This window comes from Staurois parvus, unplaced genomic scaffold, assembly GCF_062004578.1.
Source record: "Staurois parvus isolate SC_StPar_1 unplaced genomic scaffold, SC_StPar_1.0 ptg000172l, whole genome shotgun sequence".
NCBI classification, from domain to species: domain Eukaryota; kingdom Metazoa; phylum Chordata; class Amphibia; order Anura; family Ranidae; genus Staurois; species Staurois parvus.
Window position 1 is genome coordinate 1,045,218 of NW_028317968.1, and position 27,595 is coordinate 1,072,812.

The following is a 27,595-nucleotide window of genomic DNA, read 5'->3' on the forward strand; positions in this document are numbered from 1 at the left end:
CACATATATATATATATATATATATATATATATATATATATATATACACATATACATTTACACACACTCTCACAAACATACCCTATCATAATAGTTAAACCTTATCACAGTCCCTGAAGGTTTTTTTCTGCCAGAAAACTGCTCTCAAAAATGCAGACCAGAAGGCTTTTTTCTGCCTTTAAATGCTGAGCTTAAAGTATGCCTCTAAACATCCTAATGTGCATAGACACAAGATAAAATTGAGCTGCTTTTACAGACAAAACATAAAACTCCTGTAGAAGCACTGTTTTTTAAGCCAGTGTGCATGGACCCTAAGGCTCCATGCACACTAGCATTTTATCAGCACATTTAATATGCTATTATCAGCATATTTTTTTCTAGAAGCTTAATAGTGTTATCCTATGTGTTCATGCACACTACTTTAAGCTATTAGCATTTTTTGAGCTTCAGCATCTAGGAGCAGAAAAAAAATAGTTTTTATAGAATTTTTTGGAGCATTTTTCCAGTAGAAAAAATGGTAAACGCTGCTAAACGCTACTAAAACGCTCATAACAGCTTTTTTCTAATTTTTTTTTTCCTCTACATGTACTATAAAAACAGTAATAAACGCTAACGCTACTAAAACACGCTATTACCAGTGGCTTTTAACCCACATTTTTTTTAGTTTAATGAAAACGCTGTGTGCATGGAGCCAAAAAGTCAAGAAGCCATCAGACCATCAGAACTCTTCTGTTCACAATGACAATGTAAGCAATAGCATTTAATAAACCCTGAGGTGACGTGTTCTGTAGAAGTACCTATCCAAGCAAATGAAACATTCTATTTCTTGACTAAACTGTTACAAATACTTTAGTATATGTTTTCCACAAGCAGCAGTATAAACATATAGTACAGTGTAGTCAATAAATGCAGCCTACATGCAAATTGCATTTTATGTCAAAAGCACCATGCAAAGTAATCCATGGTAACTAATCAAAACTCAACTTTTATTGTGCTAATATGTCTAAATGAAAAAAAAAAAAAGCTTCCAAGAATTAGTGTACACCAGTGGGTTCATTACCGAAAATATGGCCCAGATAGCAGTGATTTCCTACTGGCTGATCTTGCGCAGATGTTGTGACCAGCCAATGCATGCTGGAGCATAAGCAAAGTATAGCTGTAAATGCCAGTTTCATTTTCTCAACTTTTTAAGGGAGAAAATTATGTTACAACTCCATAATAAAGCACAATTAAAGCCTCACACCATGTTTTCCTGTTTATATTTCATGCCATCACATGCTATTATTTAATTTATTTAAATTCACTTCTTGCCTTCCAACTTCAGAGCTCTGCATACATAGCTGGGCACCTGCTACACTGCTCAGAACCAACTTATTCACATAGATTTGTAGTGGTGAGGAAGAAAGAGCATATGTTGGACCACTTCTGTTAGACTAGGGATTGTCAAATTCTGGAACCTATTTATAAAATAGGGAAATTTGGATTAGGCTATGGAAATGAGGACTGTCAATACATATGTCTGGCTGTAAATCTATTTCTGTGACTTAAATGTTTATTAAGCTCTGCCATTCAAGCAAAACACTCTACAAGGTGGCTATCAGTATAAATATAAGACGCTTTGAGTAGCTGTTACCTTCAACCATGCTTGATAGTGTGAGTCCAAATAAGGGTTATTTTTAATGAAAAGAAATTCAAAGATTTGGGTCCATATTCATGTAGAAGAATGTTTTTACTTGCTAAGTGAAATAATTAGAATTTGTGCATAAAACTCAATTATTAATCAAGCAGTAAAACAGAAACTGCTAAAAATGCACAATTCTCAATTAAATAATGGCATTTAGCTTCCTACAGTATTCCCATATTTATATTTTCAAGCAAAGCAAAAGGGACTTGATTGCTTTGCAGACCAAATGGTGACATAAGAAGAAAGGTCAGCGTGAAGCCAGTTATTTAGAGTGAAAGGGAACTGTGATAGAACTCCAGTGTGTAAAGACAGAGGTTAGTGTCATAAACTGGATAAGTCAGCAGTGGGCAAAGCATAACACATTTCACAGCTGAATACCAACCTACAGAAGCTAATTACCAGAGTTTATTTTTCCAGCACTAATATAAAGCAGCAAATTTGATGGATGTTTAAAATCATGTCCAACCCCCTACATCTCCTCATGAAAAATGTATTGTACAAACATATTCTATACCCTACGTACTTTTGGACAGCTGGATGTGACTTTAGAGATGCAGCTGATGAGGTCACATTTAATGCCGAAGACAAGTCATGATTTTCCAGAACTTGGCTTTCTGGATGGAATTTTCGCCGTAATGGTTTGGTTGGTGGTTGGCTGAAGACTATTTCCTTGAGGAGAAGAGAAAAAAAAAAGATGAACATAAGCACTTAATACATACATAAATCCATTAACATATGCCTTGTACATGAACTGTTTGTGGGTAATACTGTATGTGGTTACCCCTGAGGCCTTGCTGAGCTTGCATTTTGGGTTTAATTCACACCAGGGGCCTTTTTTTTAAGTGGAATTTGTGTGTTCTTCGCAGAATTGCTTGGGTTTCTTTCAACAATCCCAAAAAGCATGCTGATATGCTGTCAGCCTTTTCCATATAATGAAGCTCTGCATGACTAAGCCCCTACTGGTAGAAATGCAAAATAATGAGTAGGAGAGGATCTGGTGGTGGGCAATCTGCTTTTTGTGAGTTTTCACTACTTACAATAAAGCTTTTTGATATTAGGGAAAACTAGGGGAAGTGCAGTCTGTTGGTTTGTATCTGGATACTTTGGTGAGGTACAGATCCTAGTATGTAGGCACTTATGGCCAGGGTAGGATCTGTAAGACTGTTGCAGCAGTAATAATCTTATGTATGTCCTCTGTGTTCTACTGAGTGCATTTCCACCTGTCCAACTTGTCAATTTTTTTCAACACAACACAACTAAAGTCTTTATCTATCAATGTTGCCTATTTATGTTCCATCACTTAGCAGAAAAAAAAATGTAAAATGTATGGTATGGTATTTGTATTAGAAAAATTACATACATGATGCTTGGTCAAGCAGGTGTTAATAATTATGAGGATGACCAGTAATTGGCCAAGCTCAGTATGATGACCAATGGTACAAAGCTGAAACCATTACATTAGAGAAACAACGACATATCCTCAGTGCCAAGTCCCAAATTCCACAGCCTTCAAAATGCCTGGCAGCTGCTTACAACACTTGGAGTAGTGACCACAAAAGGAACAAGACAGCAACAACGCTCAAAGGCATACTGAAAAGAATGACCAAGCTTGAGTGTTATCCAAACATTTTGTAAAGGAATTACACCACTATCAGCCCATGCATTTCCTTAGACAGTTTATTGTAATGTATAACACAATGATAAAAACGATCAGCAATTGGTACTCAATGTGAGTGGTACTGAATTACCAGGCTCTGTGGCTGTGGTGGAATATCCTGTCGTTCATGTAGAGAAACACAATGACAGAGAGCCGATGGAATTCCTTCTTCCTGCAGTGGAGTGTATGTCAGGCCCCGGGCTCCACCGTCCACCGGAAGTGACGTGTTCTGGTCCTGGAGGAAACAGGAATCTAGCCACAGAGAGCCGGGCTGGGTGGTGGCGCCTGGGGCCCGAGATACACTCCACTGAAGGGAGAAGGAATTCCATTGGCTCTCGGTCATTGTGTTCCTCTACTGGATGGTTTCCTCATGAACGGCAGGAAATTTCCACCACAGCAACAAAGCCTGGTAACTCGGTACCACTTCCATTAAGTACCAATTGCTGATCGATTTTATCATTGTGTTATACATTACAATAAACTGCCTAAGGAAATGCATGGGCTGATGGCGGTGTAATTCCTTTACAATATCTTTGGAGAACACCCAACCATTCTTTTCAGTATGCCTTTGAGCGCTGTTGCTGTCCTGAAAACATTACATTACTAAGTCCTCAAGATTTTGATGTTGGTTATGTAGTTTTTACAACACAATCATGCAAATATATTCAAACTAATGATCTCTAAATTTTTGTGCACAGGGAACAACATTCCTGATGTATATAACAGCGAAGAAACAGATGACAGGAAATATACATACACAGTAATTGGTCTAATAAATATAGTGAAGACTGATGAGGATGACCATTAATTGCACAATCAAGTGTTGCTGAGTATGATGAGATAGATGACCAATAGTACAGAGCTGAAATAATTGTTTTAAGCAGTCCTTAAGATTTTGGCATTAGTTTTATAGACTTTAGACATGTATCCCTAGTTAGAGTAGAGGTGAATTTAACAAGGATGTCACCATAAACTAATAATTAGCGGATATCCCCCTCAATGTTCTATAAGATAAGATCCTGATTTACCCAAGACCTTAATCTGAATTTTTACAATTTTCTACTTTGAAAAAATCTTTCACAATACATTTGAGTGTGTGCAAGAGTAAGTAGTACTTTATGTAGTAGAAAAGTATTGTATATGCAGCAGACTGCAAGGTATGATCATACAAAAACCCTTTAAAAGCAAGTAAGACAGTTCTCACATGCTATATAGTTAACAATAATGCGGTCTTAATTCTCAACAATTTCATCTTTTAAATATTTGTGTAGGGCTAGGTTTCTTTAGAAAAATAATAATGAATAACTTTCTTGGACACCAAGAAGTTCAACCTTAAGCAGAAAAATATAATCATCAGATACAGTGCTCAGCATAAATGAGTACACCCCTTTTGAAAAGTAAGATTTTAATCAATATTTTAATGAACACAAAATTTTGGCAACTAAGTTTTACAGAAGATTTGTTTAGTTCATTACATGAAAGTAAGGTTAATAATATAACTTAGATTACAAAATCTTCAGTTTTACTCAAATTATTTGATGAAAAAATGAATACACCCCACAACAAAAACTACTACATCTAGTATTTTGTATGACCTCCATGATTTGTAAGGAAAACACCAAGTCTTCTAGGCATGGAATGAACAAGTTGGGGATATATTGCAGCATCTTTTTCATTTCTTCAAGAATTACCTCTTTTAGAGCCTGGATGCTGGATGGAAAGTGATGCTCAACTTGTCTCTTCAGAATTCCCCATAGGTGTTCGATTGGGCTCAGATCAGGAGACATACTTGGCCACTGAATCACTTTCTTCTTCAGAAATGCAACAGTGGCCGTGGATGTGTGTTTTGGACCATTGTCATGTTGGAAAAGTGCACGACGACCAAGGGCATGGAATGATGGCAGCATCTTCTCTTTCAATAAAGAGTAGTACATCTGTGAACTCATGATACCATCAATGAAATGCAGCTCACCAACACCAGCAGAACTCATGCAGCTCGACAGGAGGACACAGCCACCACCATGATTCACTGTGGGCACCAAGCATTTTTCTTTGTACTCAACTCTGCGACGCCATACAGTTTTGAAGCCATCCATTCCAAAAACATTTAACTTGGTCTCATCACTCCAGAGTGCAGAGTCTCAGTAGACTCTGGCAAATTATAGGCAGGCTTTTTTGTGCATGGGCTTTAGGAGAGGCCTACTTCGTGGACGACGCCCATGCATGCCATTACCCTGCAGTGTACGCCATATTGTGTCATGGGAAACAATCACCCCAGTTTGGCTTTGTATTTCTATAGCTAACTGCAGTGAACTTGAATGGTGGTTTTCTTCAACCCTTCTCATCAGAAGACGCTCCTGTCGAGGTGTTAACTTCCATGGACAGCCTGGACGGCTCTGTAAGATGGTTGCAGTTCCATCTTTGTAAATTTTTGTATCACTTTTGCTACAGTATTCTGACTGATAAGAAAAGCGTTGCTGATCTTCTTTAGCCTTCACCTTTCTTGTGTAAAAAAATTATTTTCTTTCTCAAGCCTTGTGACATTTCTCTTCCATGTGGTGCCATTGCTGACAGCCTGAAATGGGAAGAGGTTTTCTTTGTTAAGTAACGCCCTTTTATAATCAACTGTCTGCTGGACACCTGTTTAATTATTATTACAGGTAATTGTATAGCGCCGTCAATTTACGCAGCTCTTTACATATATATTGTACATTCACATCAGTCCCTAACCCTCAAGGGGCGTACAATCTAAAGTCCCTAACTTACATTCATACATACACATACTTGGGCTAGGTTTGACAGGTTCCATTTAACCTACCAGCATGACTTTGTAGTCTGGGAGGAAACTGGAGTACCCGGAGGAAACCCAGGCAGGCACAGAGAGAAAATGCAAACTTCAGGCAGGTGGTGCCTTGGTTGGGATTCAAAACAACAACCCTAGTACTGCCTGGAGAAAGTGCTAACCATTTAGCCACTGTTCTGCCCAATCAATAGACTCACCTGTAGTTAAATTCTTGTTAATTAGGATTTTGTTGTCTAAAATTTAGCTTTGCTGCTAACACTTTCATTGGGGTGTATTCATTTTTGCAATATGGTCTTGAATTCATTTGTTAGGAAAAATACTTTTTTTGTGTGTGCAAATTAAGAAATCTTGTTTGCAATCAATGGGCCGCATTTGTGGAAGTATTCTGTAGTATAGTGTCCCATTGAAAATGTTGATTCTGAAAGGAAAGTAATGGTTTTCTGAAAAATTTGTTGGGGTATACTCATTTATGCTGAGCACTGTAATAGTGCCTATACCATTAGGGGTCTACACATGTATTAAGAGTACAAATCCAAGCATTACTAATCTAGAAGTGAGATGCTGAACCCAAAATAAATTATTCTTACTTACAGAACATAGTTTGCTCATTTGAATCAGTTTATAGACCAGGGGTGTCAAACTCAATTACATTGTGGGCCACATCAGCATTATGGTTGCCCTCAAAGGGACAGTTGTATCTGTAATACTAGATGTGCTGACTCCCCCACCCCTCCCCCCTTATATCAAATGTCAAGAGCCTCCCTACCATCGAAAGTCAACAGTCCCCCACTCTTCCTTACATCGCAGTGCACCCCCTTACCTTGTGCTTCTGCCAGGAAGAAGCTGGGGGTGGAGCTGGGAAGCAGAAAGTGCAGAGTCTGGAGGAGGACCAGAGGAGGGCTGGTGTCAGCTGTCTGAGTTTGCTGAATGCTGAGACTAGGGGAGGCTGAGATGAGGGAGTACTGCAGCTGCACAGAGAGGCACAGGATGTGGTGGAGGAGTTCTGTCCTCTCTTCCGACGACTGCTGAGACAAGGTGGGGGCAGAGATGAGGGTGGTGCCACAATTGCAGAACTGGTGTGAGGGCCACATGAAATGGCCTGGGCAGTCAGAGTCGGCCCATGGGCCTTGTGTTTGACACGTTATAGACTGTGCCGCAGCATATAGTTTTCTCTGATCCTCCCCTTCTTCTAATGTCCCCAATATATCTTCTGATAGAACAGAGGCTTGGAGTTACTCTGCACATGCTCAGTTTGATGTGTATTGCTAGGGAGTTTTATTTTTTCTTGGAAAAGTGCATGTGATCAAACAGGACCAATCAGCACTGCCCAGAGGGTCAGGGGTCCTGCAGCCTCATATGAGATAATGAAAACTCCTACAAGATTAACCAATGCTCTTGCTGAACACTGATAGATGTCACAAGACCAACTGCTGATGAGAAAAGGTATTTAGCAGTTTATATTTACTAAAATAATTGCATTTCCATGTTTTGTGTACTGTGGGAGACTAGATATAGTGAATGTAGAGTCATGGGTTTAGTAACAGTTTAACTGAATACAATTTAAGAAACCTCTAAAAAAGAAAAAAAAATAAGATATTCACATGGGCCTCCTGCATTTAATTTTAACGCAGTAGCAATATTATAAAAATATTATAAAAACCTCTAAATAAAAAAAAGATATTCACATGGGCCTCCTGCATTTAATTTTAACGCAGTAGCAATTTATCTTGGAAAGTATAGTGTTTGTTTTGCATTTATATGCAAAATGTACTATGCAAGGTATACATGTGTTTACATGCGTTTCAATGTATTCAGAGTATCTAATCTGCCCCTGGACACGCCATTTTCTGTCTTTTTTAAATACAGTTAAACTGATTTGAAATGGTATAATGCATATTGTGTTTTAACCTGGTTCAGGTGCAATCAGTTTAACTGTATTTAAAAAAAGACAGAAAATGGCGTGTCCAGGGGCAGATTAGATACTCTGAATACATTGAAACGCATGTAAACACATGTATACTTTGCATAGTACATTTTGCATATACATGCAAAACAAACACTATACTTTCCAAGATAAACTGCTACTGCGTTAAAACATTTTTTTCTTTTTTAGGAGGTCTTTATAACTCAGTAAGGAGATCAAGTTTGAAAAAACTTTTTCAAATGTTACTTGTGAAAGTGAAATAGATGTCCACTGTCATGCCTTCACATTCAGTGTTTGTGTAGTTATCTGCTATGTATATTGATTTATGCATTTGCTCCCTCTAGAGGTCAAATGCTATAGTTTGCCATTTTTTATACTACTGTTTAGCTAGTAATCTGAACCTACATATCCATCACAGACTGTTATAAACTAGGTCTCACGGCTCTCCTAACCAAAATTCATCTTGGCTGCATATATAGCATAGAAGCCATCTGGTTAGAAGAATCATAGCCGATAGGCCATGAGCTTTTATGTGTTTACCACAAATTTTTCTAGGTAGTTTACATGCCATAAAGCTAAACTCAAAATTTAAAAAAAATTGCTGCCCATTGCTTTCTACCCAGTGGCAACCACAACTTCGACCCCTCAGTTCTTTTGGAAATAGGAACTCACCACTAGCAAAATAAAAAAAATTATCTGATGCGAAAACTTTAATGTTGTGACTATAGGTTTTATTTTTGATTACTCTTGTTTTTCCTCATTCCTATCTTCTATAAAAAGCTAAAGACTTCTCAAATGGTCTCAAAGTTGATTTCTGTATTTATCTATAACAAATGATGCCGCGTTTTACATAGTACATACTGTAGAACCATTCAGATCAGTCCTTGTGTCCTGAAGGAGTTCAAAAGCTACTGCCCCTTCCACATACATACAAACTAGGGACAATACTGAGAGGAAGACAAATAGCCTACCAGTATGTTTATGAATTGAGGAAGAACCAAATGACCAGGAGAAGAATATACTAACTCAGTGTCAGCCAGAGTCACAACACTGCCAGCTCTGTTTAAAGACTGTTCAATAGGTTTTAGAATCTTATTAGATTAGCTCGGAATAAAACCATAACAGAAAATAGGTTCAGGTGATGAACATTTCCTTTTTAAAGCAAAATGTCTTTAAATATTGTATTATACCAGGTTGTAAAAACTAACAAAACAAAAAAAAATCTCAAATAGCCACCAGAGATTACTGCACCCTAATATACAGAGAAGTAATGATAAGGACCACAGTAATAAACATGCAGGTCATGAATTAGAGGCTCTAAGATCACAATTTGAAAACAAAAGAACATATAAGCACCTTAGAAGATGCCCTACAGTTTATTTACTTTACAAATGCCACCACACAAAAACTGTATGTGCTTGGTTTTGTAGACTTGATCACTGACACCTACAGTAACTGACCAGGGAAACAAATCTTTGTGTGAAATTTGAATTTAAAATAGCCTAAGGATGATCAAGTAACCTAGTGTGCAAAAAGTGATTTGGAAATTTTAAACCTGCAAAATATTTTCAGAATCTGACTTATTTTTTAAATTTAGCGGTGTGACCAATGGGCATATCTTTCCCATGGACTGAAGTCAAATAATAACACACCTCTGTCACATACTTCTGCACAAAGAAAGTGATCAATGTCATGTGCAGAATCCCCAAAGGACAATGCATCAAATGACCATGAACCCTTTGAAACAGAGATACCCTATTAATTTACTTCTCCAGGCAGTTCCAATATGCAAAACGTAGGGAGGTGAAAGAACGACAACAATCACAGACATCAGCTGAATAAAGGAAACAAAATGATCCTTACTTTTTATGTCCTAATTAGATTGTAACATTCTGAGCACCTTTTGTAATGTGATGCAGGATATGTTGACACTACATCCTTCTAAACCAGGATTTTGTTGAACTCCAAAGCTTTTCCTGAGGTTGCTAGGAGTTCCCTGAGCAGTGATCAGTGGTACACTGACCTCCCAACTGATAGTAACTACATAGTTGCAGCAGCATTGTCCCTCAGATAAGTAACCACTGACAAAAAGATAACAATGCCTGCTTATTTACAGCTAAGAGCAAACACTCATCAGCAACATGTGCCAACATTAAAACTCTCTTAATATTCTACTTATATATCAAGATCTGATGAAAAGGGCACTTTTGCACCTCCAAAATACATTGTGGCTGATTTACCAAAACTAGAGAATGCAAAATCTGGTGCAGCTCTGCATAGAAATCAATCAGCTTCCAGGTTTTCTGTCAAAGTTTAACTGAACAAGCTGAAGTTAGAAGATGATTGGTTACCATGCACAGCTGTACCAGAGTTTGCATTCTCCAATTTTAGTAAATCAATCCCATTGACTCAATTAACAGATCTCATGTGAACCTTCAATTGGAATAAACAATTTTGGACTTGAACATTCTGGTCAGACACTACTCTTTCCTTCTTCCAATGACTATCTTTATAGCTGTCAGTGGGTGTTTCCACTGACCACCAGTGTACAGAGCATTCTTCCCACTAACTACTAGTGTAAATGCTTTCTTTCCGCTAACCATCAGTGTAAGGGGCATTCCCCCCACTATCCACCAGTGTAAGGGGCATTCCCCCCACTAACCACCAGTGTAAGGGGCATTCCTCCCATGGACCACCAGTGTAAGGGGCATTCCCCCCACTCACCAGCAGTGTAAGGGGCATTCCCCCCACTCACCACCAGTGTAAGGGGCATTCCCTCCACTAACCACCAGTGTAAGGGGCATTCCTCCCATGGACCACCAGTGTAAGGGGCATTCTTTCCACTAATATCCAATGCAACAGGGAATTCTTCCCACTGACTATGTAACAGGGACTTACCAATGTAAGGGGCATTGTGCCTTTCATGGAGTACAAATATAAGAAAGCAATTTTCACACTGACAATAAATGTAAAGGGAAACCTCTTCCACTAATCAAGAATGTAAGAATTTTTGACAAGGATTCCCCGAGACCTCAAAATAAATTGCTCTAGAGTGAACAGCTTTAGAAAGACGGATATAATAAAGTAATAATGGTACACACGCAGTATGCCCAACAAGCTAAAACATTTATTAAAATTGGACCAAACTAACAATCTATGATTTGTACTGAAACCCTAAACTGTACCTGGGAGGTGTAGACAGAACACATTTGCTCATCTGCCCTGCCGCCATTCGACCAGAGAATGCCAAAATGTTAGGAAGGTGCTCTCACTTAAAGCTGTAACAGCATGACAATGATGGTATAAGGCAAGAATAGGCATCCAGTTATAAAGTGCAAGAAAGTTTCCACTGACACACTGGGGTTGATTTACTAAAACTGGAGAGTGCAAAATCTAGTGCAGCTGTGCATAGAAACCAATCAGATTCTAACTTCAGCTATTTCAATTAGGCTTTGACAAAAAAAACCTGGAAGCTGATTGTTTTCTATGCAGAGTTGCACCAGATTTTGCACTCTCCAGTGTGCAAGAGGACGTAAAGTAACTCAGCTAAAGGATAGAATTTTAACCTCTTTCCTTCCACCCAAAGCCTATAAAATGGTGGACGAGAAGCTGTGCTGATACAGGCTAATGTACCTGTATGTCAGCCCACATCTGTGGCTCCTGTGAGGCTCACAGAGCGTGCACCCAGGAGCCTGGAGATCCATGTATCACCGGGACACAGCAGATCACATACCTGCTGCGGCCGGGTAATTGATTGCTTTGTCCAATCACAGCAATTACATATTAAACCATGTAAAACTGAAAGTAAGCATCGGTTCTCTCTGCTTTCACTGTGATAACAGAGAGAACTGATGATGCAGCCTGTGAGTGTACAGCAGCCTGCCAGGCTGCATGTACACTCATAGACTAAAGTACCAGTCTGGCCCAGTGTCCCTGATCACTGCCCCATTGTAGTCATAATAAATAATGTAGCCTGTCACCTGTCCCGGTACTCACAATAACACTGTCAAACACAATACCAATATCTTGATCACCACCATACCAACTCCATGATCATTGCCATATGCCATACCAGCACCCTGATCCCTGCCATATGCCTTACCAGTGTCCTGATCTTCCAAATGTCCCTGATTTCGAGGGACTGTCCCTCATTCAGAACAAAGTCACTCCGTCCCTCTTTCCTCCTCATCTGTCCCTCATTTTGGTCTGATCTATATAGTTGTATATAAAATGCACTACTTGGATATCAAAAAGTGTTTCACAGTGATAAAACTTTCATCCAATTGTTGCATTTGTAAACTTCAAAAGCCATAATAAAGAAATAGTAGTGGTAAACATGCGCTTATTGGTTTAGCCTAGCTTTTTTTGTTACAATTCTCCTTTTAAGGGGGTGTGTCCTATGCCTACAAACTTTTGCAAGTAGGTATCCCTTATTCCCATCTCAGAAAAATGGGAGGTATGTCTCCACCATACACCACACTAGCATCGTAATGATTGCCATTCCCCATATCAGGGTTCTGATCACCCCATATGCCATACAAGCGTCCTGATCGCCGCCATACACCATACCAGCACCTTGATCACCACCATACCCCATACCAGTGTCCTGATCACCACCATACACTATACCAGTGTCCTGATCACCACCATACACTATACCAGCGTCCTGATCACCGCCATACCGCATACTAGTGATCTGATCACCACCATATCAGCTTTCTGATCACCACCATACCAACGTCCTAATCACTGGTATACCTCATACAAACGACCTGATCACCACCAAACTTCATACCAACGTTCTGGTCACTGCCATACTCCACACCAGTGTCTGGCATTTTAAGGTTTCAACTGATCAATTTTCAGATATAGACTCTATAACTTTCACACAGACTAAGTAATATACACTGTTTTGGGTTATTTTGGCCTAAATTTATGAAGAAAGATTATTTACTTGCAAAATTTTTAAATAAAAACTAAGCAAAAGATGTTTTTTTCAAAATTATCAGTATTTATTCATTTATATAGCAAAAAATAAAAAACCCAGTGGTGATTAAATACCACCAAAAGAAAGCTCTATCTGTCTCAAAAACATTCATAAAATTTCATATGGGTACAGTGTTGCATGAAAGAGTAACTGTCACTCAGTGTGTCACAATGCTGAAAGCTGAAAATTGGCCTGAACTAGAAGGGGGTGAAAGTGTCTGGACTTGAAGTAGTTAATGATAAACGGTAAGGCATTTTTGAAAACTTATACTCTGCTTTTGCACATTTTGACATGTCAGGGATTTATACAGACTTGTTACTGAAAGGTCCACTTTAAGGAGAATTTTATGTAACAGTAGATGGTATTAGCAATGAAAAACAAATATGACTGATAGTCTCCAAAAACCTACTTTTTTGGCAGGACTGCTCTCCTCTGTCTGCGGCAAGATTTTATTTGTCTGTGGATGTAATTCAATCTCTGCGGCTCGTTCACCCTGTGAAAACAAATCACATTTGGCTTCAAAAGACAAACTTACTAGCAGGAATGTTCAATTAAAAATGTAATAAAAGATTTATAATTTACTCAAAGAAATACTGTGATGCCGTGGAAATGATGCTACAAGAACACACTGGTAGATTATAGGCCTTCCAGCCAAATCAGAGTGTTTTCTGTAACTGTGCTGGGGACATTAAATAGTAGTAGTTCCTTCAGGGGAAGGGACTGGTGTAAATGGTTCAATATTCTATGTAAAGTGATATACAAAAAAAAGTTTTAGTGCTATACAAAGGAGCAAATAAATGTACTGTATACAGTGTGTATCACATGGCAAAAAAAGACTGCCAAAACAATTTTAACAGCCATTACAAAATGTCCGAAACATTTTAACGAACCACCTATTGCATAGCCCTTAGCTTTACATTACCTTTTTTCATGCAGCTCCAGTCCAGGCATATGATCCTGGCTAACTCTGAATGAGCCAGCACAGCTGCAGGGAAGAGGAGGAAGTATTGACAACAGATGGACCATTGAAGCCTATGGGTGATGTCACACTCCCAAGCATTACCAGCCGTTGTCAGAGCACTTTCATCTCTGCTGATGCTGGCGATGGCTGATACAGGGGAGATCAAGTGACTGGACCAGAGCCACCTGAAATTAGGTAAGTACACAGATATTTCTGAAACAGCTTAATAAGCATGGGTGTTAGTAGGGGGAGAGGACAGTTTTTTAAGAGTAGCTTGAGGAAAGCAAGCTGCACATTTTGAACAAAGCAGATAACTAGTTTGCAGGTGGTGTGAAAAAGACCAATTATGTCAAACAACCATTTCTAAACAGGGATAAGGACCAACAACACCATCTGCCACACACATACCAGTGGTACAACGATAACCATAGCAGCCCACTGCTATAGGGCATGAAGTGGGGGAGCCATTAGGGAGGCTGTTTAGGAAACCCCAAAGTTTCTTTAATAGAAAGGCTGAAGTTAGACCTTGGTATTTTTCTCATTGTCATCACTAGTTAGAGATCCCCCTATGCAGTAAAAAGCATTTACTTAGCTGACTTAGCAGTGTAGATTTATGCAGCTAGAAAATGCCTCTAAACATCCCTCTATGTTAGCCTATGTGTCCATCCACACATAGGCATTTACAGGCATTTAGAGGCCGGGGCGTTTAGGGACAGAAATTTGAATGCACCAACATTGCACGCAGGAGAGGAGTGTTTGGGTAGAAAATATGCCAGACGCACCTTAACCCTACGCACGTTTAGTGCTTGCGCGTTCATGCATTTCATTGGCCAGAATAAACTAAAACTCTAGCCAATAAAATAAACACCCAAACATTTAATGCACTTGAATGTGTCTAAACACATTGGAAAAACATGGCTTTAGGCAAGTTTTTAACGCTGCATTTCTCCTGCCATGAAAAAGACGTTCAGAAGAGCGCAGGGTGTTTGAGGCGTTATTGCCCTGTGAACTTCTGCTACAGACTAAATTTAACCCTGCATGCCTAATGCAATCATAAATCTCAAAGTTTCTCCTAGACTAAAACAAAACCTTTAGGACAACTGAGGTGTGTATTTCTGCAAAGAAAATGAAAGAACCTAGAGTTTAACTACTTCCAATTCTGGCATTTCTCTTTTACATGTAAAATACATAATTTTTTTGCTAGAAAATTACTCCCAACCCCAAACATATATATATTTTTAAGAAGAGACCCTAGGGAATAAAATGGCGGTTGTTGCAATTTTTTACATCACGATATTTGCGTAGCAATTTTTCAAATGCAATTTTTTGTGAAAAAATACACTTTAATTAACATTAATGTTCAAAAAAACAGAATATATAACCCAATTTTTAATAACATATAAAAGATGATATTACGCCAAGTAAATAGATACCCAACATGTCTCGCTTTAAAATTGCGCACACTTATAGAATGGAGTCAAACTAATGTACTTAATCTCCATAGGCGACACTTTAAAATTTTTTACAGGTTACCAGTTTAGAGTTACAGAGGAGGTCTAATGCTTTTGCTCTTGCTATAATGTCTGCGGCCATACCTCACATGTGTGGTTCAAACACCGCTTATGGGCGTGACCTACGTAAGTGTTTTTTCTTTCGTTGGGCGAGCATGAGGGGATGTGGGCACTTTAAAAAACATTTATTTATTTTATTTTTATTTTTACATTGTCCCTTTCTTTTTTTTTTATTTTATAAATATTAATTAATTTTCCAAATAGGTACAAATCACAATCATTTTCTCCTTTATCAAAAGGAAGAAAAAAAAAAGACATAAAATTAATATCTTCCTATTAACATAATTTATCTATTTCCCACATCCCCAACCACCCATATCCCTTCCCCTCCCAACCCGCACCCACACAACTACCCTCCCCCCCCATCCCACTCTGCATTTCTCTTCAAACCCAAAAAACTCTTTCTACAATCCATATTTGTTTCAAGGGGTATAAATCGTCATCATATATTTCACTTTTTCTCTATACTCTTCCCATTTTTTCCACTTAATATAATACTTCTCCATCTTATCTAGATGCATATAATACAATCTTTCCATCCCACAAATCTGATTCATTCTGACCATCCAATCCTCCTCTGTCGGCACCTCCCTTTGTTTCCAGAACCTGGGTATCAGACTCTTCGCTGCGCTCAGGAAATGCCAAATCCCTGAATCCTTGTATGATCTCACTGAGAGCTCGGTGATATGGAGAAGACATAACTCTGGATCCGATCTAATATCTATCTCAGTAATTTCTTTTATTAAATAAATAATTTTATTCCAAAACACCTGTATCTTTGAGCACTCCCACCATGTGATATATCGTACCCACTTCTCCACACCCTCTCCAACACAGTGGTGAAGTTTCCCCATTCAATTTGTGTTCCACATTCGGTGTAATGTGCCATCTAACCAAACACTTATAATTCAACTCAACTTCCCACATGCTAAAATTTTCATGTATTAATCTAAACATTTTCCTCTGCTGCTCTTCATCTATTTCCCTTCCCATATCTTTTTCCCATTTCTCTACATAAATTAATTTTGTGCCCGTGTCTAATTCAGTTAATATTCTGTATATTTTTGCAACACCGTGTCTCCCATCTCCCCGTGTTTCTAGTAATCTTTCAAATAAATTCCACTCCTTTCTAGTTCTCACAGGTTTTGGGAGGCTCCCAAAGAAATGTTTCAATTGATAATATCGTATCTCATCCATTTTACTGAAAACCTCCCCCTTTTTTTTCTCCAGCTCTCTATATGTTCCTATTTCCTCACCCACCATTATGTCTCCTAATTGCGCATCCTGTTTTATAATCCATTTCCCTGTGATATATTCCTTCCCAGGAGCAAAATAATCTGTATTTCTTAGTGGCATTAACTGTGAATTGAAAACCCATCCCTTTTGTCTGTGTAACATTTGCCAAATATTCAAAACAATAAAAGTGTAGACACTTGTATTAACATCTAATCCTCTATATTGAGCCCTTTCATTTTTTTTTTTTTTTCTTACACTGTCCCTTTAATTTTTTTAATCACTTTTGTTCCTATTACCAAAAAAAATTAAATATCCCTTGTAATAGTGCATGACAGGTCCTCTTTATAGAGAGATCTGGGGTCTGGGACCCCATATCTCTTCTCTATGCTGGAAAGCATGAGATCAAAAAAAATTTGATCTCAGGCTTTCCAGCAAAAATAAATGGCACTGTATATATCTGCCAGAACCGGACAGCTGATGGCACTGTATATGGTCAACGTATGGCTCTAAGGTAACTCAGTGCCATCACCGGATTGGTTCTCCAGCTCCCCAACTGCACAGGATAGCACAGAGAGGCGCCATGGGGGTTGGAGGGGGGGGGAGGTGAAGGGCAGACATCCCCTCCCGCTGCCAGTAAAATAAATCCAGCTGAAAAAAAAGATATCTGGATGATGTCTGTAGCTGCAGGCATCATCCAGATATCCCCACTCAAAGTCCAAGACGTCATATAGCTTCATATGGGCAGGAAGTGGTTTTAAATAAGTTTGTATTAAGGTTATAGAGTAAATGTGTGCAAGAACATCAAAGTGGCTGTAAAGGATGATGGGCGTGACATCTTCAAATTTATAGAACAAACCCAGAAAGTGATCAGCTACTAGCGATTAAGCTTCGTGGTCCACATTGTGTACTAATTTTAAAAACTAAGAATAGTCAAAAGGATTTACATTTCAAGGCAAATCACTATGAGTTTCAGTTATCATATTTCAGAAAATATGAATTTGGGTGGTTTGCATAAATCTACATATTCCATGATTTGTGATTCCTAGACAGTTTAGTACTACATTGACTGTACTTTGACCTGGAGCTTATGCCACATTTTTTGACTTGCTTATATTATTGTGGGCTCAAAACAAGGACACATAGAATACAATTTTCTCTGTGCCCTGTCAACCCATAATCCTACACTGAGTGTAGTGTAGAGAACTGCATAAAATGCAGCATTTTCAAATTTTTTAAAGCGCAATGCATGGCACCATATAGCTTTATGTGCCAACATGCATGGCATCCTGGATGCCTCCTCCTCCCAGCTGCAGATGCACCAATGACTGTAATCCATGAGACCATTCACACACTGTGCGGTGCCAATTATTGTGTGCTGTGTCCACCTCCCCATCTTGTTGCACTTAGATTGGCGCCCCTTGCTGTCTCTTTGGCTATTGCAGGTGCCATCCAGACTATATCCAGTGTATCAAATTTTTTGCAGTTTCCTTGTTGTCCTCCCCAGCTAGAAATCCTTTTAGGAAGTACGATAAGTATAATTCATCTTACTTTAATAAATGTTTATACACCCACTACACTTAGTCTGTGCACTTTGCTCTTTTTGTCTGATTTTAGCCCCATAGACTTCTATGTTATCTCACGGCATTATATAAGAAGCGATTCCTATGCAACTTTGATAACAGAAATTTTTTTTTACCCCACACCTCTCTTCCCAGGTCATTCTTGCTGCCTAAAAACTCTCCCGCACATTCCATTCACACCTGAGTGTAGTGAAAGTGTGCATTTTTGTGTGATTTTCACACATAAACATGCATCGCGCATAGGTCAGCCCATTCACTTGTGTGTTTCAACGTGTGGCAACCTGCACAGAAAATGCATGATTTGCTGCATGTTTCAAAAATGCACTGCAAACATGCATCAACCTTGTGATGGGGTGGCGCAAGCACGATGTGCAATTGCAGCACGTTTCCAAAACATGGGATGAAGCGCACATTTTCTGTGCGGGTTGCCACACAGCTTTCTGTACAAGTTGCCGTGTGTTCGGAAAAGCGCAGATGTGAATTCAAAAACAGTTACAACAGTAATAGTTTAAATGTATAAAATGCAAAAATAATACATAATCAAAACTAAACTAAACCCTGTTTTTTCTGGAAAAAAACTGAACCAAAACCAAGCATGTTCCTCTTTATTTAAAAGGCCTTTGATATAAAAAGGTAGGCTATTTGAAGGATAACTTTGCAAGCAAATTCAACTAATGCAGGGCCAAAAGAAACCTCAGACTATTTTATATGGAAAACTTGCTGATTTGTGACATACACAGAGACAATAAGCCAGACACACTTTTCCTTTCTTGGCTAATGTAACACATCTGTTTGGGCTTGAAATGACCTTAAAGTGCCATCTAGTGGAAAATCGTGTGAATGAAAATATGCTGCACAAAATCTTTTATTCAAGCATGTCATTTTATATAATTTTGCTTACAATTCAGAAACATTTCACAGACTGCTTATCCTTGAGCTGATTGCTGTACTATCCATGAATTACTGGATTATACTTAAAGGGTGTGTTGCATCACACTTGTCAGTAGCTAGCCAAATTGTAAATTGGATTTCCTTTATCACAGCACTTGAAGGAAAAATGGAAAATTGTTTCATATGCATATCATAGTTTCCTTTCCTGGTGGCCATCCATGGCAGTATACCTGTGTGGCAGGACCAGTGAATAGCATAAATAAAGAGCAGTCAGGGCCCCTTGCATTCTCTGTAATTAGCTACACACCGAGGGTGGGCATGTATGCTGCCATGGAAGGGCACCAGGGAAGGAAAATGATGGTAAGTATCTGAAACAATTTCCATTTTCCTGGTACCCACATGGCAGCATACTTGTGATAAATAATTAGAGGACAGGGTGGGTGATGCTTGAAAAATATATTTTATTATATGCAAAGGACAGAAGCTTGAATCATTCTTCCACCAAAGTTCACAGGGTTCCTAGTTAAACCCTTTAATGTCTCAGAAAAGTATGCTCTAAAGACCACGAGGCTGCCCTACAGATGGTTTCCATGGAAACACTTGTGTAAGCTGCCGAGGAAGCTGCAACTACCCTAGTAGAATGCACAGTCATCACTGAAGGAAGATCCAGGCCCCTTACTCTATACGCTCTGTGGATGAGTTTAAAAATTCCACTAGCCAGCGTTCTGGCAATGACTTATTTTCAACCTAGGATGACAAAGAGTTTTTCCAAAGATCTAAATGGAGCAGTGGCAGAAGAGTACCTTTTTGGAGTCCTGAAGACATCCAGTTCATGTAATGTGCCTGTCTGACCCTCTGGAGAGTTAGGTAAGGTGCAGCATTCTAATATATGGAAAGACATTGCTACCTTGGGCATAAAAGGTTCCAAGGGCCGAAGCTCCACCCTATCTGGGAAGAATGAGATACAGTCAGGTCCATAAATATTGGGACATCGACACAATTCTAACATTTATGGCTCTATACACCACCACAATGGATATGAAATAAAAAGAACAAGATGTGCTTTAACTGCAGACTGTCAGCTTTAATTTGAGGGTATTTACATCCAAATCAGGAGAACGGTGTAGGAATTACAACAGTTTGCATATGTGCCTCCCACTTGCTAAGGGACCAAAAGTAATGGGACATAAATCAAACTTTCCCTTTTTAATACTTGGTTGCAAATCCTTTGCAGTCAATTACAGCCTGAAGTCTGGAACGCATAGACATCACCAGACGCTGGGTTTCATCCCTGGTGATGCTCTGCCAGGCCTCTACTGCAGCTGTCTTCAGTTTCTGCTTGTTCTTGCGGCATTTTCCCTTCAGTTTTGTCTTCAGCAAGTGAAATGCATGCTCAATCGGATTCAGGTCAGGTGATTGACTTGGCCATTGCATAACATTCCACTTCTTTCCCTTAAAAAACTCTTTGGTTGCTTTTGCAGTATGCTTTGGGTCATTGTCCATCTGCACTGTGAAGCGGCGTCCAATGAGTTGTGAAGCATTTGGCTGAATATGAGCAGATAATATTGCCCGAAACACTTCAGAATTCATCCTGCTGCTTTTGTCAGCAGTCACATCATCAATAAATACAAGAGAACCAGTTCCATTGGCAGCCATACATGCCCACGCCATGACACTACCACCACCATGCTTCACTGATGAGGTGGTATGCTTAGGATCATGAGCAGTTTCTTTCCTTCTCCATACTCTTCTCTTCCCATCACTCTGGTACAAGTTGATCTTGGTCTCATCTGTCCATAGGATGTTGTTCCAGAACTGTGAAGGCTTTTTTAGATGTCATTTGGCAAACTCTAATCTGGCCTTCCTGTTTTTGAGGCTCACCAATGGTTTACATCTTGTGGTGAACCCTCTGTATTCACTCTGGTGAAGTCTTCTCTTGATTGTTGACTTTGACACACATACACCTACTTCCTGGAGTGTGTTCTTGATCTGGCCAACTGTTGTGAAGGGTGTTTTCTTCACCAGGGAAAGAATTCTTCGGTCATCCACCACAGTTGTTTTCCGTGGTCTTCCGGGACTTTTGGCGTTGCTGAGCTCACCGGTGCGTTCCTTCTTTTTAAGAATGTTCCAAAAAGTTGTTTTGGCCACGCCTAATGTTTTTGCTATCTCTCTGATGGGTTTGTTTTGTTTTTTCAGCCTAATGATGGCTTGCTTCACTGATAATGACAGCTCCTTGGATCTCATCTTGAGAGTTGACAGCAACAGATTCCAAATGAAAATAGCACACTTGAAATAAACTCTGGACCTTTTATCTGCTCATTGTAATTGGGATAATGAGGGAATAACACACACCTGGCCATGGAACAGGTGAAAACCAATTGTCTCATTACTCCCTTAACAAGTGGGAGGCACATAGGAAAACTGTTTTAATTCCTACACCGTTCACCTGATTTGGATGTAAATACCCTCAAATTAAAGCTGACAGTCTGCAGTTAAAGCACATCTTGTTTGTTTCATTACAAATCCATTGTGGTGGTGTATAGAGCCAAAAATGTTAGAATTGTGACGATGTCCCAATATTTACGGACCTGACTGTATATCTTTCTATCCAGACTAAAGGAAATCCAGAACCCCAGATACTGGCGGAGAAGTAGGGTCAAAGTCTTTTCTTCCAGAGAATGCGTCACATTTATTCTAGCTCTTTAAGTAAATGTTGTTAGTTGAAAGCTTCCTTGCTTTTAAGCGTCAATATTACAAGAGAGGAGTATTCTATCTCCTTCAACCTCCCCCTCTGAACAGCCATGCTCACACATCTAGTATGAGCAGGTTTGAGTGCTTGAACTCGACAACAGAAGTAGAAACACTGGAAGAGGTACTGGCTTCTGAGCCCTGAGATGAACTGCCAGGGGAAACCAGGGCCTGTGAGGCCAATAAAGTAGAATGCCGATGATTGAGGGGTCCTCTCTCAGAAGCCTTGACAAGAATATCATTATGAGAGACACAGGAGGAAAAGTATAGGCCAGATTGCAGTTTCAGGGAAAGACCAGAGCATCCGTCGCCTTCACCATGGGGTGTGGAAATCGGGTTAAATATCTCTATTGTGGAAAGTTGGTCCACCTGTATGTTCAACTTGCCTGGGAGTTATACTGTTCTCAGTTCTGCCAGGTGGCGTTCTGCCCATGACGTTAGGGGCTCCACCTCCTCCAGAAGTGTGCTTCTGCATGTACCTCCCTGCTCTTGGATATATGAGATTGCTGCTCTGTTGTTCATTTGCAAAGAGACTGGTTTCCCCTTGATTATGTATTGCAAGGCTGAAAATGCTGCTCAAATTTCTAGGACATTTGAGACCATGCCCTTGGCTGGAATCTTCCACCTGCCCTGGACCCTGTCACCTTCAAAGTGAACATGCCTCAATCTCTCCTGCTGGCATCCAATGTAATTGTGATCCAGTTTAATGGACCTAAGGGAAGGGAAGTCTGCAAGGATTCCCTCTTTATCCACCACCACAGACTCTTCTTCATGCAGGGAGAAGCCTTGATTAATTGTCCTAGGTGTTCTCCCCATTGAACCAAAAATCCCATATGAAACTGATATAGGTGCCAGTGGGCCCACGGGTTCATTGGTATACAGGCTGACATCTTGACCAACAGGTTGAAGCATTGGGGTGCTGACAGGAGAGAAGTGGATGCCCTGAGAATTCTCTCCTTGATGACCTTGATTTTCTGGGGAGGAAGAGACAGGTATACTATCTGCTGAACAGCAGAAAGTTTGACTTTTTCTAAGTTGATGATCCAACCAAATCTTGGTGCATATGAGAATTTCTCTATGAATCTCGATGATAATCTGCTTCTGGCCATTGAACGAGAGCTGGTCTCGGTCAATGGCCAGAAGCAGAAAATCATCCAGACAATGATGGACACAGAGGTCCTTCTCCCTGAGATGGGCTAGAATCACAATGAGGACCTCCCAGGTACTAGGAACTCCAAGACTAATCAGCACATTTAGCAGCCCAAGGACTGGGACCGTGTCTTGGGAGAAGCTGAACTCAGACAGATAACGGCATTTGTACAGAGGTAGGGACATCGCTGCATCTCTTCACTGGTGCATAAAGATATTAATTAAAAAAGGAGATAGTGGTGGGCCTTTACTGCTCTTTTTTTACACTGGTCCTGAGAGAGTGGTTAAGAGGCAGAGTTTTATCACAGGTATGCTGCCATGTGGGCACCAGGAAAACTGTTGTAGAAGGTCTGTGTTGCTTAAAGTAGCTAATTAGGCTACCCTTTTCAGAACTACATATCTCATATTACCCATCTCAAGTCCAGACACTTTCACCCCCTTCCAGTCCAGGCCAATTTTCAGCTTTCAACACTGTCACACTTTGAATGGCAATTACTCAGGCATGTAACACTGTTCCCATATACATTTGTATATTTTTTTTGGTGGTACTTTATCACCACTGGGTTTTGTATTTTTCTCTATATAACCAAAAAGATACCAAATATTTTGAAAAAAAATAACCTTTCTTCATAAATTTAGGCCAAAATGTATTCTGCTACATTTCTTTGTAAAAATAACCCGAAACAACGTATATTATTTAGTCTGTGTGAAAGTCATTGTCTACAAACTATAGTATATATATATATATATATATATATATATATATATATGAGAATTGATCAGGATGCTGGTATGGGGTATGGCGGTGATCAGGAAGCTGGTATGGTGTATGGCGTGATCAGGGAGCTGGTATGGAGTTGGGGGGTAATCAGGACATTGGTATGGCGTATGGCAATAATCAGGGCGCGTGTATGGTGATTATCAGGGAGCTGGTATGGTGTATGGCGGTGATCAGGGTGCTGGTATGGGGTATGGCGTTGATCATGGTGCTGGAATGGGCTATGGCAATGATCAGGGCGAAAGTATGGGTATGGCAGTGATCAGGACACTGCTATAGGGGAAGTCGGTGATTAGGGCACTGGTATTGGGCATGGTGATAATCAGAATGCTGGCATGAGGTACAGCAGTGATCAGGACACAGGTATGGCATTGATCAAGATGCTGGTATGGCAGCGATCAGGATGCTGGTATAGGGTATGGCAGTATCAGGATTTTGGTATGGCGTACGGCGGTGATCTTGACACTGGTAGGGCATATGGTGGTGAAACTGACTCTAGTATTGGGTATGGAGATGATGTGAATTGAACTTACCTTCCTCCTTTTCAAAATATAAAGTGCATTAACACTTAGTGGTGTTAAAACAGGGGTCTAACTTTGCGTTGAGTGCAGTGTAAAAGGGGGAGCATGTGTGGAAGCACACGTTTTTTTCCCATCACTCACAGCACACTGGAGCACAAGAAATGTGTCTAATGGACTACATTTGTTTCTGAATCTGTAATATTTGATTTCTGCACGGACACTTTATTCGTTGTCTATTGTTTAGTGTTCACTGTATTATTGCATCGTTCCATTTTTATTGCTTATTGTTCATTTGCATTTGTGAACGCTACTGCAGTTTATGTGTGGTACTTCTCTGGTGAGGTGCACTATAGTACCACACTTAGGTACATTCACCTAGGAGGGGGAGACATTATTAATGCACTTTATATTTTGAAGAGGAGGAAGGTAATTTCAATTCACATTTGTTGAATTAGGCAGAGGTGGTTTGTAGTTCCTGTTTGATTCACTTGGTTTACCCCAAGTAGTAAGGTGTTCTGTAGGATGGAGGGATCCTCTAAAGGAGTCACACTTCAGCACATATTTTATTATTTCATTTTGACACATTCATGGGGATAGGAAGGGGGATGGTGTTTTGTAGTATGGAGTGGATCTTCAATGTCAGATAGGATTTAGATTAATCACATTGAGCACTGAACACCTATATCAACTCCCAGTCGGGGAGTTGCAACAAAACTATAATTTAGGGGCAGCGCAACACCCTTATGACTCTACACAATCTAATTAGGGTGTGGTAGGTGTTAGCAGCAGAACCAATTCACACATTCCTTTACTTTCAGCTTGCATTGTTTTTAATGTGATTGCTGTGATTGGATACAGAATCACATGGTACAAGACCATGTGATCACCCAGACACAGCAGTAATGTGGGCTCCCGGGTGCATGCTCTGTGAGCTGCGCAGGAGCCTCTGATGAAGGCCGACAAACAGGTGCGTTAACCTGCATTGGCGCTTCTTCCCATCCACTGTTTATAGGCTGTGGGTGGACAAGAAGTGGTTAAACAGACATAATGAAAGATCTAAATAAAATGAAGGCTCTAAATTGTTACTATGCATGATACAGTATAAACATGATACAAACTGCTTGAGACAGTTTTTTCTTCAAGCACTGATAAAAAAGCCATTTGTCCAGCGGTTAAGAATTCAAGTTAAGTGCAGCCACAGGGCAATAAAAACAGGTGGTTGAGAAGGCAAAATATCGCTTCTGAGCAGCCTGTCAAATGCCTCTGAAAGCGATCCACCACAAATTGCTTTTCGTTAGGGTGGTAAATATTGCTACACATTTAAATGAGGCCTGTCATAAATGTCAGGAATGTTAGAAGGAAAGCCAGAAGTCCCTATCAGGCAGTAACTCAGAAACTATGAAAGCAAGTGGGCAAGTACAACTGTCGGGCAGCTAGCATTCTCTAGTCAGAACTGAGGATGTAATAGTAGGGAGCATGAATCATATACACTGGATGCATTCAATGTGATTTGTAGGTAGCTGTTTGCAAGAAATGTATTCATTATATGCATTTGTGAGAGACATGTATCCAAACATATTGTAATTTCAGTTTATGTGATTTTATTGCAGTTTTACAGAACTATTCACAGAAGTAAATTCAGTTTTGCAATGAAAAACAATGCTGTATCTGTCAGTTTTGTTAGCTAGCTGTTGGGTAACCATTAGTAAGACAGCATAACTTTAGAGTGTAACTAAAGGCAAATACAGTAGGATAGAGTGGAAAGGGACTAGAACACCTGTCAGTTTTTTTATTGCTGCCTGTACCCTCCTTAGGGAGATTCACCCTATTGTTGAGAAAATCCCAAGTTTTGGGTTGACACTGAGGGGAAATATTCCAATGTAAACACTAGTTCTGGTCACCCCAGGAATGCCTTTGGATTCCCACACTTTGGAGGGATTTTCTCTCAATTTTTGCTTTGGTTTTGGGACAGGAAGCGAAGGGAATCTCCCTAATGGGATACAGATGACAAAAATAATGACAGGGGTTATAACTTCTCCTTACTCTATTTAAAATAAAAAAAGCTTTAGTGGCACTTTAAATCGTGTTAACAGCTTTTTTATATGAATTCAGCAACTGCTGGTATTATTAAGGATAACAGATTTATATATGTCTGTGGGACAATAAAAAGTTAATCTATTGCTACAAAATCGGTAAACATCTTACTGTTTTTTGCAGTAAAAGTACCTTCAGAGCTTTGGGGGGGAGGGGAGGTGTAAAAAACAGACTCTACATACTACCGTATTTTTCACTCCATAAGACGCACTTCACCCCCCCAACAGGGGGGAAATGTCTGTGCGTCTTATAGAGCGAATATTGACCAGGACTCCCCCTCTCCGCCACTGTGTTAGAATCCCAGGCCAGCCGCTTGGCTCTTCTGTGGCAGAAGAGAGGAGGAGTCCGAGTCAGCAGTGTAGCAGCACCATTCAGGGCCCAAAGCAGCTGCCCCATAAAGCGGAGTTCCAGCTGAAAAAGAAAAAAAAAGTCAGTAGTTACAAAACTTGTAGCTGCTGACTTTTAAAATACAGCCACTTACCTGTTCCTTGGTCCAGCGGAGTACTCACCACAGCTGGTTTTACCGGTCGTCTTCTCTCCCTGGCATCTTTAGTGTGGGCACCCGGCTGTAACAGCTTGCGACTTCACAGCCAGGTGCCCACTGCGCATGCACAAGAAGTGCTGCGCTTTGTGAATGGCCTCGTAGTCTTCTGGGACCTGTCACGCATCCCAGAAGACTACGGGGATGGAGGACAACTTTCTCTTCCGATCGCCTAGGGGATTGCAGCGGAAGTGGGAGCCTGTCCTGTCCCCCCCACCCTCCAAAGGTCTGCAGTCTCTGGTCATCTCCTGTACTAGGTCCATAGTCTCTGGTCATCTCCTGTACTATGTCTGCAGTCTCAGGTCATCTCCCGTACTATGTCTGCAGTCTCTGGTCATCTTCTGTAGTATGTCCGCAGTCTCTGGTCATCTCCTGTACTATATTCGCAGTCTCTGGTCATCTCCTGTACTATATCCGCAGTCTCTGGTCATCTCCTGTACTATGTCTGCAGTCTTTTGTCATCTCCTGTA

General features: G+C 40.0%; 1 protein-coding gene across 3 annotated transcripts in view; it reads right to left on the reverse strand.

The window, feature by feature from the left end:
* The window catches only part of REPS2 (RALBP1 associated Eps domain containing 2), a 208,009-nt gene that overhangs the window by 23,926 nt on the left and 156,488 nt on the right, over positions 1-27,595 (reverse strand). For 2 of the 3 annotated variants that reach the window (XM_089676565.1, XM_089676564.1), the window contains exons 17-18: positions 13,465-13,548; positions 2,208-2,353 (exon numbers count right to left, since the gene is read on the reverse strand). In XM_089676565.1, the coding sequence (XP_089532691.1) occupies positions 2,208-2,353; positions 13,465-13,548 (230 nt within the window). The remainder of the gene's footprint in view (positions 1-2,207; positions 2,354-13,464; positions 13,549-27,595) is intronic. The other variant, XM_089676566.1, reaches the window with a different exon arrangement.